The 13990-nt window shown below is 45.7% G+C and overlaps 1 protein-coding gene and 2 pseudogenes across 1 annotated transcript; all 3 read right to left on the reverse strand.

The window, feature by feature from the left end:
- Positions 1-246: 246 nt before the first annotated feature.
- On the reverse strand, positions 247-4142 carry LOC102829139 (annotated as a pseudogene).
- Positions 4143-4205: 63 nt separating this feature from the next.
- LOC102829527 (leucine-rich repeat-containing protein 37B-like) lies at positions 4206-5516 on the reverse strand. Its single transcript, XM_006873552.1, has 2 exons — positions 4445-5516; positions 4206-4384 (listed from the first exon to the last, which is right to left on the reverse strand). Exons 1-2 carry the CDS (start codon positions 5514-5516, stop codon positions 4206-4208), a joined length of 1251 nt encoding a protein of 416 aa, XP_006873614.1.
- Positions 5517-5834: 318 nt separating this feature from the next.
- Positions 5835-13990, reverse strand: part of LOC102829916 — an 8848-nt pseudogene continuing 692 nt past the window's right edge.

Here is a 13990-nt window from a genome sequence, read left to right on the forward strand (position 1 = left end):
GGGGTTATGGTAAGGTCCAGGTCAATATGTTGAGCTGTAACGCTGGGCAAACTTAAGTACTGAGCTTGATATTGGCCTGTTGGTGGAATTGTCACCTCATCGAACACTGGATGTTGAGCCACACCCTCCTTAGGAGGTTCCAGAGGTTGAGCTGGGGTCCACTGTTGGGTTGTCAAAGATTCCACCATCTCAGTAGGCTCTGAAGGCTGTGTTGGAGCTTCCTGCTGGATTGAAGATTCCACCTCATTAGCAGGCATAGGAGGCCTGCTGGACTGCAGAAGGCTCCGTCTCTTTATGGGGCTCTGAAGGATGCACTTGTACCTCCTGCTGGATTGGAGAAGGCACAGCCTCGTTAGAGGGCTCAGGAACCTGAGGTAGGACTTTCTGCAGGGATGGAGAAGGCTCTATTTCACCTGAAGGTGAAACTGGGACTTCTTGCTGGATTGTAGAAAGTTCAACTTCTTTAGGGGGCTCTGCAGGCAGGGCAGAGGCTGCCTGTTGGGCTGGAGATGGTTGGTTATTCTCAGAGGACTCTGAAGGTAGAGCTGGAGACTCCATCTGGACTGGAGAAGGTTCTAACTCCTTAGGGCCTTCTGGAAGTGCGGTTGGCATCTCCTGCTCTGCATTTTCAGGGGGCTCTTTAGACAGAGTAGGTGTTTCCTGCTGGACTGGAGAAGGTTGGCCTACTAATTCAGGGGGCTGTGGAGGTGGATTGGAGACCTCCTGCTGTACTGGATATGGTGTCCTGTTCAGTAGTTCTGGAGACTGAGGTGGAATCTCCTGAGTAGGAGAAAGCCCAACTTCTTTAGGAGGCTCTGTAGGCTGAAATGGGATCTCCTGTTGAGTTGAAGAAGGTTCAACCTGCATAGGGGACTCAGGAGCCTGAGTTACAGCTCCCTGCTGGGCTGGAGAAGGTTCAACTTCCTTAGGGGGCACTGGAGGCTGAGATGGGATCTCCTGCTGAGCTGGAGAAGCTTCTACCAGTGTAGGTGGCCCAGGAGACTGAGTGGAGAATCCTTGCTGGACTGGAGAAGGTTCAACTTCCTTAAGGGGCTCTAGAGGCTGAGATGAGGCCTCTTGCTAGGTTGGAGAAGGTTCTACCTGCATAGGAGGCTCAGGAGACTGAATTGGGCTCTCTTGTGCTGGAGAAGGCTCAACTTCCTTAGGGGGGGTGCTGGAGGCTGAGATGGGGCCTCTTGCTGAATTGGAGATGGCTCTGCCTGCATAAGGGGCTCAGGAGATTGAGTTGGGGCCTCCTGCTGGGCTGGAGAAGGCTTGATTTCCTTAGGGGGCTCTGGAGGCTGAGATGGGGCTTCCTGATGGAATAGAGAAGGTTCAACTGGAGGTTGGGATGAAGCCTCTAGCTGGGTTGGGGAAGGTCCTGTCTCTGTAGTGGGTTGTGAAGTTATAGTAAGCTCCAGGTCCAGATGTTGAACTGTGGTTTGGGGCAATGTTGGACACTGAGCTTCATTCTGACCTATAGGTAAAACTGTCACTTCATGGTCCCCTGGATGTTGAGTTACCACCTCTGTAGGAGGCTCTGAAGTCTCAGGTGGGGTGTCCTGCATGTTTGAAGGATGTTCTTCCTCCTCAGGTTCCTCTGGAAGCTGACCTGGGGCTTCTTGCTGGCCTGAAGGAAGTTGGACCTCTTCAGTGGGATCTGCAGGTGTTGTTGGGTCCTCTTCCTGGGCTGGAGAAGGTTCAACCTTCTCAGTGGACTCTGAGGTCTGTGATGAGTCTTCTTGATGGTTTGGAGAAGGTTCATCCTCTGTAGGATGCTCTGGAGTTTGAGGTGGGGCCACCAGGTGGCTTGGAATTGGTTCCATCTCATCAAGGGGCTCTGGAGATTGAGTTGTGGTTTCCTGCTGGACTGGTGCTGGAACCTCTGTAGTGGCTTCTGAAGTTATGGTAAGCTCCAGGTCCAGAGGTTTAACTGTGACATTGGGCAACATTAGATGCTGAGCTTCACTTTGTCCTGGAGGTAAAATCATTACCTCATGATGGCCTCCTGGTTGATTAAAAACCTCTGTAGGGGGCTCTGGAGGTAGTGATAGGTCCTCCTGCTGGGTTAGAGAAGCTTCATCCTTCTTACAGTGATCTGGGGGTTGTGTTGGGTCATCCAATTGAATTGATGAATGTTCAACTTCCTCAAGGAGTTCTGAAGGCTGAGCTGAGTCCTGCTGGATAGGAGAAGTTTCATCCTCCTTATTGAGCTCAGTAAGCTGTGGTGGGTCCTCCTGCTCACTTAGAGAACGCTGGGAATCATCAGCAGGATCTGGGTCCTCTTGCAGGTCTGAAGATTTGATCTCCTTAGGTGGATCTGGAGGTTGAGCTAGGATTTGCCCCTCAGTTGAAAAAAGTCACATCTCCTCAGGGGACTCCGGAGGCTGAGTTGGGACTTCTTTTTGTGTTGGAGAATGTTTAACTGATACTTGAGGCAAGACTGAATGCTGAATTTGTGGAGGACCTGGAGGTTGAAATTTCACTTCATCATGCAATGAAGGTAAAGTTAAAACCACATTTGGGGACTCTGGTGGCTGAGCTAGGTCCTCCTGATGGGTTGGAGGTTTGACCTCTTCAGGAGGATGAACTGGAGGAGGCTCAACATTTTCCTGAGTCTTTGATGACTGAACTGGAGACTCCTGTTTCATTGCCGATTTCCCCTTCTCAGAAGGAGTCTCTGGAGGTTGAGGTGGGACAGCATGCTGGGTTGGACATGAATGAAGCTCCTTAGTGGGTTCTGGAGTTAGGGTCAGCTGCAGATCAGCAGGCTTAACTGTAACATTGGGCAAGTTTGAAAGATGAGGCTGGGTTGGGGCCTCCTGCTGAACTGGAGAAGGTTCCACCTCTTCAGGGAGTTTTACAGGCTGATGTGCGGCCCCTTGCTGTACTGGAGAAGCCTGAACAGGGGCCTCCTCCTGGGTTGGAGAATGTATGGTTTCCTCAGAGGGCTTTGAAGGTTTAGCTGGCAATTCCTGCTGAGTCTGAGAAGGTGCAATACCCTCAGAGGGCTTTGAAGGCTGGGCTGGGGCCTCATGCTGTTTTGGAGGTTTAACCTGAGGAGGTTCAGGAGGTTGTGCTGGGGTTTCCTGCTGGACTAGAGTTTCACTCTCCTCAGGGAGTTCTGGAGGTGCAGCTGGGGCCTCTTGCTCTGCTGAAGGAGGTTTAATTTCTTTGGGGAGACTTAGAGTCTCACCTGGAAACTCCTGGTGACTTGCAGAAGGTTCACTACCCTCAGATGGTTTTGGAGGCTCTCCTGGAACTTCCTGCAGCACTGGAGAAAGTTCTATTTCCTCAGGGAGCTCTGCAAGTGGAACAGTGGCCACCGGCTCAGTTGGAGGTTTGAACTCATGGGGAAGCGGAGGAGCCAGTGTGGGGGCTTCTTGGTGGACTGGAGAAGGTTGCACTTCTTCAGGAAGCTCTGGAGGGAGAGCTGAGGCCTCTAGCTGGACTGGAGATGGTTCAATCTCCTCAAGGTGTTCTAGAGCTGCACCTGGGGCTTCCTGTTGGCCAGGAGATGTTTCCACCTCCTCAGAGGGCTTTGGAGGCTGAGCTGGGGCTTCCTGCTGTATTGGAGAAGGTCCAAACTCCTCAGGGGGCTCTGAAGCCTGAGATGGAGCCTCCTGCTGCCCTGGAGAAGGCTCAACCTCCTCTGGAGACATTGGAGGCTGTGTTGGGGCTTCCTGCTGGACCGAAGAAGGTTCAAAGTCTTCAGAAGGCTGTGGAGGGTGAGCTGGAAATTCCTGCTGCATTGGATAAGGCTCAAACTCCTCAGGGGGCTCTGGAGGCTCAGCTGAAGACTTCTGCGGGACTGGAGAAGGACCCACTTCCTCAGATGGTTTTGGAGGGTGAGCTGGAGCCTCCTGCTGGGTTGGAGAAGGTCCCACCTCCCCAGAGGGCTTAGGAGAGTGAGCTGGAGCCTCCTGCTGGGTTGGAGAAGGTCCCACCTCCTCAGAGGGTTTTGAAGGGTGAGCTGCTGCCTCCTGCTGAACTGGAGAAGATCCAACCTGCTGGGGAGCCTTTAGAGGCTGTGCTGAGGCTTCCTGCTGGACTGGAAAAAGCTCAACTTCCTCAGTGGGCTTTAGAAGATGAGCTGGGACCTCTTGATGGACTGGGAAAGGCTCAATAGCTTCAGAGGGCATCTCAGATGGACCTGTGGCCTCCTGCTGAGTTGAAGGTTTAACTTCTTGGGGAAGTTTTAGTGGCTATGCTAGGCCTTCCTGCTGAGTTGGACATGATTGTACTTCCTCAGTAGGCTCTTGAGTTAGGGCAAGCTCCACATCCACTGGTTTAATTGTGACAGTGGGCACGGTTGAATGATGAATTTGATTCTGCCCTGGAGGTTGAAGAGTCATCTCATGATGCACTGAACTTGGAGTTGTAACTACCTCAGGCGGCTGTAGAGACTGAGTCTGGACCTCCTGCTGAGTTAGCTATGGCTTACTCTCCTCAAGTACTTCTGGAGTCTGAAATGGGGTTTCCTGTTGCACTGGAGAAGGTTCTAACTTATGAGGGGGTTCTGAAGGCTTAGATGGGACCTCCTCTGGGACTGGAGGTTTATCCTCTTCAGTGGTCTGCAAAGTCTCAACTGGGCCTTCCTGCTGGAGTGGAAATCGTTCCATCTCCGTAGCGGACTCTGGAGGCAGATTTGGAACTTCCTGATGGGCTATGAAAGGTTTCATTGCCTGAGGAGCCTCTTGTTGGACTGAAGGTTCCTCCTCCTCAGGAAGCTCAGGACCTTCCATATCAGAAGGTAGAGTAGGCTCAAATCCAACCTCCTCAGGGGGATCTGGAGGCTGACGATGCCAAGAGGTTGGTGACGCTGGGGTCCCTAGGAATTCTAGGGGTAGGCTGTCTGAAGGATATAATACATCAAAACTTGGGTCTAGAAGGTAGTCATTCTCTGGTTGATTTAGTCTGTTTGTTATTTTTGCTAATTGGCCTGAAGTTCCAACAACAACTTTAGCAAGTTGTCTATGCTGTGCTAGATCCTTTTTCAGGTTTGGAGGTGAAACAGTAAACTTAGTTGCTCTTGAACTATGACTATCTAGAGGTGGTACAAGTATTTCAAATGACTGGTGACCTTCAGCCTGACTCATACCTGGAGGTTCAATCTTACTTTTGAGTTGAGGAGGCAGAGCTAAGGCCTGATTCTGCTCCCAGTCTAGCACAGGTCCCACCTCTGGAAGCTTCTGATGTGGAGTTAGGTGGTCATTAAGATCCTGATGTGTGCCAGCAAACTGGTCTGTAGCTGAATCCATGTCCAAAGTCTCAGTTAATTCCTGAGGCGGGGCCAGCATCTGGGCTGGAGCGGGAGGATCCATGTAGTCAGAGCCCTCTGGCTCAGGCAAGGATATAAGCTTGTGGGGCGATTCCGGTAAGTGATCAGGGGAGGGCGAAGACCAGGGTTTAGTCAGGTCCCGGGCCCACTCTGGAAGCGGGGCAGCCAGGACCAGCAGCCAAAGGGGTTGCAGCACGAGTAGGAGCCGCAGGGACCAGACGCACTGCCGGGTCATGACAAGCGGAGGCTCCTGGGTGCAGCGACCCAGACCAATGAAGTCCTGGTGCTGCGCCCTAAGTGGGAGCCCAACCTTTATGACAGCACGTGATACACTGCACCTTAGCAACCATGTGCCCCTCCCCCGCCACGAGCCCCATCCTTTGTTTACTCACCACTTTTATTAACTCAGAGGTCAGTTCCATGTCACTATGGCCAGCCCTTTTCCTAGAATCACCAGGTCCCAAGCTTCCCTTCCCTAGAAGATGAGGCAGGGCTTCCTATCCCCCACCCTCACAGCAAGGCAGGATTAGGACTCCTGTCCCCACCGCAGCCCTCAGGCTCCAGCTTCACCAGCTTCTAGGCATACTGCAAAGTGCTCGTCTGTTTCTGGCAGCCAGAACTCTTCCACCTCCAAACTCAACCCCAGACTTTCTTCCTTCTCTTGTCCATACTGTTTCCAAGAAAAGTAACTGACCTGTAAAACGAGAACTATTTAGGCGCATCAACACCCAGATATTAAAGTGATTCCAAAAGGTTTCTATTTCCTCAAAACTCTCCTTTGCTCTTTGTTCCATATTTATTAACTCACCACTGTGTTAGGTAGGGGACCGCTACTACGCGGGGGAATGATGAGGCTTTCTGCTCCCGGAAAGATTTACAGCCTCGCTGTAATCTTCCGTCGCTCTGAGACGGAATCGACTCCACGGCACATAACCCCACCACCACTACTCAGTGATGATGCCAAACTTTCTGGAGGAGGCTTAGAAAATGAACAGTTTGCTCTGAGAGGGTTTGAATCACAGTACAAAGTATTTCACATTGGCATGGAAAAAGTTTCCCCATCTTACCTTGTTTTATTCAAGACAGTCACACATCTAGAAAAAATACCCCAACATTTTGGAGGTCCACCTTTGTACCTTTGTGTACATGGAGAAGGATGTCAAAGTAGCTAGCATGTTAATGACTTCTTGAAATACTACTAAAACCACACCCACTTGCTTACTTATAGACTTTTCTTATAAGCTTTTATTTACTGAGGGGGCTTCAGAAAGTTCATGGAAAAATTCCATTATCATTTCTTTCAATTTTTTAATGAACTTTTTGAAGCATCTTCTTATTTTCTTGTTTATTTTCTAGCACAGCCTCTAGCGTATACACTTCAAGGGCGGGTGTGTGTGTGTATGTGTGTGGATGGGAACGCTTCATCATCTTATTCCCAGTGTCTAGCATATGTGCTCAGTCCTATAGCATGGCTATAGGGCAGTGGGAAGCATATATATGAGTTGACACATAGTAATGGTTTTCAAATGATATTGACTCCAAGATGGCCTCTTTTGCTTTAAGAGGCTTCAGAAGCAGTGGTACCTGAGATGGAGGCAGATATGATGACTTGAAGAGATGGAGCAGTTGGGGACTTTAGACGCAGAGAGGGAGAGGGGCTGTGTGCTGACAACCGGGGGGCAGGCTTGTAGTGTATATCCTTTGGTTGGGCGATGATGCATGGAGGGTATTGTAACCATGGCAATGAAACGATATACAATAGGATGAATGTAAAATAATGTTCTAACATGTAAAGTAACACATAATTCACAATAAAACATTAAAAAAAAAAGAGGTTTCAGAAACCTTTAGCACCAATATTGAATATTATATTCAACAGGAGCTAGACTTCTTAAAGCCCAGCTGGAAAAGCCTGAAGTTCCCTTGACTGGATTTTATTTAAATTAATGAAAACAACTATTTTACATGGAAAAATCAAGTACTTTTTCAGAAGAGGACAACCTTCTCTTTTTCTACCTTCTTCCCTTCAAAACAAAACACCTTGCAACTGTGGGGTGAGTTAAGTAACTCAGTGAAGCTTCCATTGATCCAGGTTAATGAAACACAACTTTCTGCTCCCAACTTCATTGCTATTATCATTATTATTAAAGAAAAGAATCCTACAGTTAACAAAGTTTCTTTTAGATATGATTCTGGCAGATTAATGCTTAATTTAGATAATAGATTTATTACAAAAAGTTCCTTCAGGACACCATTTCATTTTCATATAAGACATGAGGTTCTGAGATCTAGGCAATACACCTTATTTGAAAGACATAATAGTTTTCAAAATTTATAGCACATTCACACTTACGGTCATAGTTGTTTAGTCTCCCAACCCCTGGGATCCTGTTTGAGGGAAGTTCTAAAAGGCCTTGTTCAAACAGCCTCACAGTCTTAAGCCCTAAAGAGGGAGAATGACCTTTTTAGGGGTTAAGACCTCTTTAGGTCTGTCCACAGCTGCCAGAGTGCTCTGATGCTTCTCAATCCTGCTCTCCAAACTTTAGATAAAGAATCCGAGTCAAGGGCCAAGGCTTCAGGAAAAGCCCTAGGAATGACTTGCCCTGAAAAGCAGTTTCAGAGTTTCATGTTCTCATAAGACTGACAGCTTTCTGTGAGTGTCTGAGTTCTCTCAATCCTGCTGGTTGTGTGGAATGATGGTCACACTAGCTGTGCATCTCCACATACATGAATGAACTCCTGGAGTCCTTTTTCAGTTCTGGAATCTATGATTTCTTCACTGGGAGTATACTCCACGGCTATTTTACCACTTTCTGAAACAAAATGAACAAGGAATAATTCAAAATTATTGTTTTAAAAGTTGTTGCATTAAAAAAAACAAAAAACAAACCCAACTGTTGGGAACTGCTACCATTTTGGTTAGCCAGCCTTTGAGTTAGCAGCCAACCCTGTGTAACACCCTATGATACCACATACAATGGTTGTTGTTGTTAAGTGTCATTGAATTGGTTCCAACTCTATATAGGGTTTCTGAGACTGCAAATCTTTGCAGGTGCAGAAATGTTCATCTTTTTCCTGACATACAATGATTGTTTTTGTTGTTGTTGCTAAGTGCCGTCGAGTTGGTTTTGACCCACAGTGACCCTGTATAAGGTTTCTGAGGAGGCTGGTGAGTTTGAAGCACTGACCTTGCTGTTCAAACTGACTTTGCAGTCCAGTGCATTACCCCACTGTGCCATACTAGGACTCTGCACAATGGCAGCACTTAGTAACAAGGCATTCTTGTAATTCCTAAGAAGCCCTGGTACCTAGTGGCACTATGGGTTAGGTACTGGACTGCTAACTCCGAGGCTAGGGGTTCAAACTCACCAGCTGACCTGCAGGAGAAGATGAGACTGTCTGCTCCTGTAAAAATTGAGTCTTGGAAACCACATACAAGGTCACTGTGAGTCAAATCAACTTGATAGCAGTGACTGGTGTGGTTTTGATCCCTAAAGGAAGATGGTAAAAGCACTTTTCCTTGAAGTTTCCTCATCTTCATAAACACTTGCTTAAGAGTATATATTATCAACTGTGTTTAGTTCAAAGAACTATACAATATTAGAAGTAGAAACTTAGGAATCATGACAGGAAATAAAACTTGTAGGAACTAAAATGTTCAATCAAAATATGATTAAATAGTAAGTCATTAGGTGAGGGTCAACGTGAGTTGAAAATTGGGAAAAAGACCATTGAGCTATAGTGGCAGTGGTGGTGGTTGTGCGTTGTGGAGTTGGTTCCGACTATTGCAACCCTATACAGGGTTTCTGAGGCTGCACCTCTTTATGGGAGCAGAAAGCCTCATCTTTCTCTCACTGAGTGACTGGTACATTTGAACTGTTGGCCTTGCAGTTAGCAGTCTAACTTGTTATTCACTAGGCTACCTTTGGGCTATTGTTGTTGTTGTTAAGTGCTGTTGAGTCGGTTCTAACCCAAAGCGACCCCGTATACGGTTTCTAAGAGCAGCTGGTGGGCTTGAACTGCCGACCTTGTGGGTCAAACGATTTTGCAGTCATTTGCACATTAACCCACAGCACCATAGCAGGACTATAGTAGATACTTAATATTAGACGCAAGAAGCAAATGTCTACTCTTTGGGAACCAATATTCCAGTAGATAACAATGAACAAAACTTTGGACAAAAAAAATGAACATTTGCTCACTTTGCTGTTGTTAGTTGCCATCGTTTATTCTAACTCATGGGTGACTCCATGTATTATAGAGAAGAACTGTGCCCCATTGGGTTTTCTTGGCTATAATCTTAATGGAAGCCAACTACAAAGCTTTTTCTTCCAATTTACCACCAGGTTACCAGTTGGAGTCCTAGTGTGGTGCTGTATGATAACTGCAAGGTCAGCAGTTCAAATCCATCAACCGCTTCTCAGAAACCCTATACTGGTTCTCTATGAGTTGGAACTAGCTCCATGGCATTAATTACTACTACTATAGGTTAGCAGTAGAGTACTAACCATTTGTACCACCTCTATTGGCCCAAACTGAATCCATGTACATCAAAGACGATATAAATTCCCATCAAGGCAAACATGAGCCACAAGCTTTTTGGTTTGAGTTTGTGACAAGGAATATTACTTCAGTCCATTGTTGTTAGTTGCTGTGGAGTTGGTTCCAGTATCTGGTGACCCTACATGTGAAGAGTACAGCTGCTCCATAGGACTTTCAAAGCTGTGACATTCTGAAAGCAGATCTGTAGGCTTGTCTTCCTAGGCACCAGAGGGTGGGTCTGAACAGACAACCTTTTGGCTAATGCTTAACCTTCTACACTACCCAGGGACTTATCAGCATATATGTTGTTGTTCAGTGCCATACTCAGTTCTGACTCATAGTGACCCTGTATAGAGCTTCCAGTGAATGGCTGGTGGACTTGAACCACTGACCTTCCAGTGTTTCTCTTACAACACCACAATTAGGGAGATGTAAACAACCCAGTCATTTGGTTTGTTTTTTCCAGGTTGTTACTCAGAGTTCCCAGTTGATGGAGATTGTACTTTGTGACCAGGGAAGCCAGACTCACTGGCCAGGCTGGAAGGCAGAGTCCAATCTAGGGCCATCTCTTACACATAAGGCTCTCTGACAAATTTTGCTAGGGATTCTGGGTCCCTATGCCTGCAGGGCTATGATGCAGGGGACCAATTCTATTCAAGGACTCTCTGCTGCTCATAGTTTCCTTTGGGCATCGTCTGTAACATTGAGCCCACTGAAGAAATTCACAGGAAGCACAATCAATACCATCCAACAACATGACCACTTAAAAGAGTGTGTACAGACGCCTAAGAATGCAGCTTATTATTGTGTAAGTATTATTCACCCAATCAAATAAAAATTCTTGATTCAGAGAAGATAGTCTCATACTCTTTTATAGGAGAACAACAATGACAATAACACAAGTTAACATATTTTGCCTGCTTACAGTATAGCAGGCAGAGTTCTAAATTCTTTTCATTCATCTCATTTCTTCTAACAGTAACCCCATGAGGTAGGTTGCACTACTAATCCTATTTTCCAGATGATGAAATGGCAGCTTGGTGGTGGTGGTGGTGAAATATTAAATATTTTCTAATCTCTCTGGCTATAAAATCTAAAAATGTATTAGCAATTGAAGAGACAGAGCTAGAACTCAAATCTAGGTGTCTAAACTTATAATCATGCTAGTCTGAATGATAGGCAATTGATAAAGAAGATCTGAATCAAAAATTTATTCTCTGTATGAACTGAGGCAGGTCATTCTGCACCTAGAAACAGGTTCAGTCATATTTGTTGTTACTTTTCTTACAGATGTCATGAAGAACAAGTTGGAGACTGTTGATGTCAACCAGTTTGGTAAAGAATAATCTAGAGTGCTTTAGATATCCAAAGTTGCCTCCAATTAACTTTTCAACATGAGTTAATCTCTCATTGAAATTGAGTGCCTCAGAGATCATCAAGAAAGTCTTACCTAAAACCATGACCAACAGTTTCTGGAAAGCATCAGATAAAGCCTTCTGAATGGCAAGCTTCTGGGTTCACTTCCATTTCATAAGGAACGATAATGGTTCTAAATTCAACCCAAACAAGTGGATTTAGAATTATTTTCTGAATGGTCATCTTTATGTCATATGTTTAAAACAATCAAAACATAGCCATTATTTTTAGGTGGTGATCACCGTGATTAAGGGCAGCATCACACAGGGTATGGTAGAAAGGTTCTATCATAGGTATACCCCGGAAGTAGACACAATTTTACTGGCCCCTCTATTCCAGAAGTCCCTGAAGCAGTAGAAAGGGAGATACAGGCCAAGAACTTGCCACAAATCTCACATCCCACACAGATTTCAAACTGACAAGGTGAAGCTACACTCTAATAGCGTTACTGCCTGCCTGTGTCTCAAGGCTGGAACCACACACTCAGAAAGGTTTGGTGGCAAGGCAGATGATCTGGTGTCTCCCTGGGTATAATCAACAGCATCTCCCTGGGTATCACCAACAGTATACACTCACCAACAGCTCTGCTCACTTAAAACCATAAGATTGAATATCATGCATTCTAGGAAAAAACTCAGTACCAACCAAAGTATCTATACTTGACTCTGTTTCTACTCATGACCTTCCATGAGGAAGCAAAGGACTGAACATGAACATGAGAGCTGATGTAGAGCTTTAGATGGTGGTTTTGCTGGGATAACTGAGGACTACAAGAGATCTGTATTTGAAGGACTTGCTTTTGCTGCTGTTTAATGCCATCAAGTCAGTTTGGATTCACAGTGACCCTGAACAGGGCTTCTGAGGCTATAAATCTTTTCTGGAGCAGAAAGCCTCATCATTCCCCTTGGAGTCACTGGTGGGTTTGAACAGTGCTCCCAATCCAAGGACTACTTCAACATAAAGCAAGTCCTTAATCCAATGTTGGAAAACAGCATTACCTGCAGCTTAAAGTTTTTTGGCAGGTTGCAGGGCCCACATTTCAAAGTGAAAGGTTCTATTAGGAATTATTACCTAGGGATTAGGGTAAAAATCTGTATTGTAAGGCACAAAAACTCTGCTTTACAATACAGATTGTAGTTTAGCAAGGGGAGGCCTGATACTGCATCTGAAAGGAGTTTTAAAAGAAACACCCCCCCTTCCTGCCCTCACTGTTATCCCCACATGGAAACAGACCTTCTTCCTGCTTATCCACAGGCCCCTCAGCTATGCCAATGCCAGGACTCCTGCACTTTCAACACCACCTCTAAAGCACAGAAGAATTTCAGGTTTTGCTTCTGAGCTGCTGCCATGATATCTTCATTCTCCCTTTCACCAAGGTCAGAAAGATCCTGAAGCTGTGAGGATCTTAAAGGTTCTTCTTAGATATCAAAGGAGACTTCAAAACCTTTTCTTATGAGAAATATTAACACATTTTATTTTATTATGAAAAATAAAAAGTAAACTCTAGCAATCCTGGCTCAGAGTAGAAGTGTCCTATAGTTTCAAAATCAGGTAGGAATCACAAAGGAATTACTAGACACTTCTGATTACATACCATTCAAACACTGGAGAAAATGAGACTCCACTATCCAAGTCACTAAGATTAGATTCTATGGTAGGCCAATGCTCAGATACTTACTGCCTCCCCACAACCCAGTTCAATTCTTCTCTCAAGTCTAGAATTTCAGCACTGAAAGGAGAGAGATCATCAAAGATCTACATGCTTTACCTTGATGATCCTTTTTGACCAGCCATTGAAACCAAAGTAGTAATTTGCAAGTTCTTGGCATCGAGAGCTGTTTAGGGAAAGGGCCTGATATTGAACTGCCATATGTTTGGTACCGAGATGAACCTAAAGACACCAGAGACAGATTACAAATATAAAAATCTGGCGTAGAGACTTTATTTAGGTTATACCTGATGTATCAGTACTTACTTCATAGAGTAGGAGCTCTGGGAATGTAATGGTTACAAGTTGGGGGGGCTAATCTGAAGGTCAGCAGCTCGAAGCTACCAGCTGTTGTAAGGGAGAAAGATGAGGCTTTCTGCTCCCATAAAGATTTACAGCCTGGGAAACCCTATGCAGGGTTGCTATGTGTCGGAACTGACTCCATGGCACACCCACCACTACCATGATTAAGTTATGAGTCCTTTCCTTAGAAATACCTTATGATTCAGCAATTCTTCTACTTGGTATTTACCCACAAGAAATATGAGCCATAACATGAGTAGATATATGCACACCAATGTTCACAGCAGCACTATTTACAATAGCAAAAACATGGAGACAGCCAAAGTGCCCATCAACTGAAGAATGGATAAACAAATTGTGGTACATACACACAATGGAATACTATGCTACCTTGAAGAATAACAAGGAAGCTGCAAGCCACCACATAACATGGATGAACCTTGAGGACATTATGTCGAGTGAAATGAGTCTGTCACAAAAGGAGAAATACTGCATAGGACCACTACTATAAAAGACTATGAAAAAGAACCCATACTAAAGGGGGTGGATTATTTGCTGGTTGCTGGGATGTGGGGGTAGGGTGAGGGGAGGGAGGGGAAGGTGGAACACAGGTCAGGGAATAGACACAGGATAGGTTGGGTGCTGGGGAGGGGGGCAATATACAAGAAGGGAGAGAGGAATTGAAGAAGAACAAAGCAGATGGGAGAACAATTAGGCAGGTTTGCATGGGCCAAGTGGGA

Source organism: Chrysochloris asiatica, unplaced genomic scaffold (genome assembly GCF_000296735.1).
Source record: "Chrysochloris asiatica unplaced genomic scaffold, ChrAsi1.0 scaffold00245, whole genome shotgun sequence".
Taxonomy (NCBI): Eukaryota; Metazoa; Chordata; class Mammalia; order Afrosoricida; family Chrysochloridae; genus Chrysochloris; species Chrysochloris asiatica.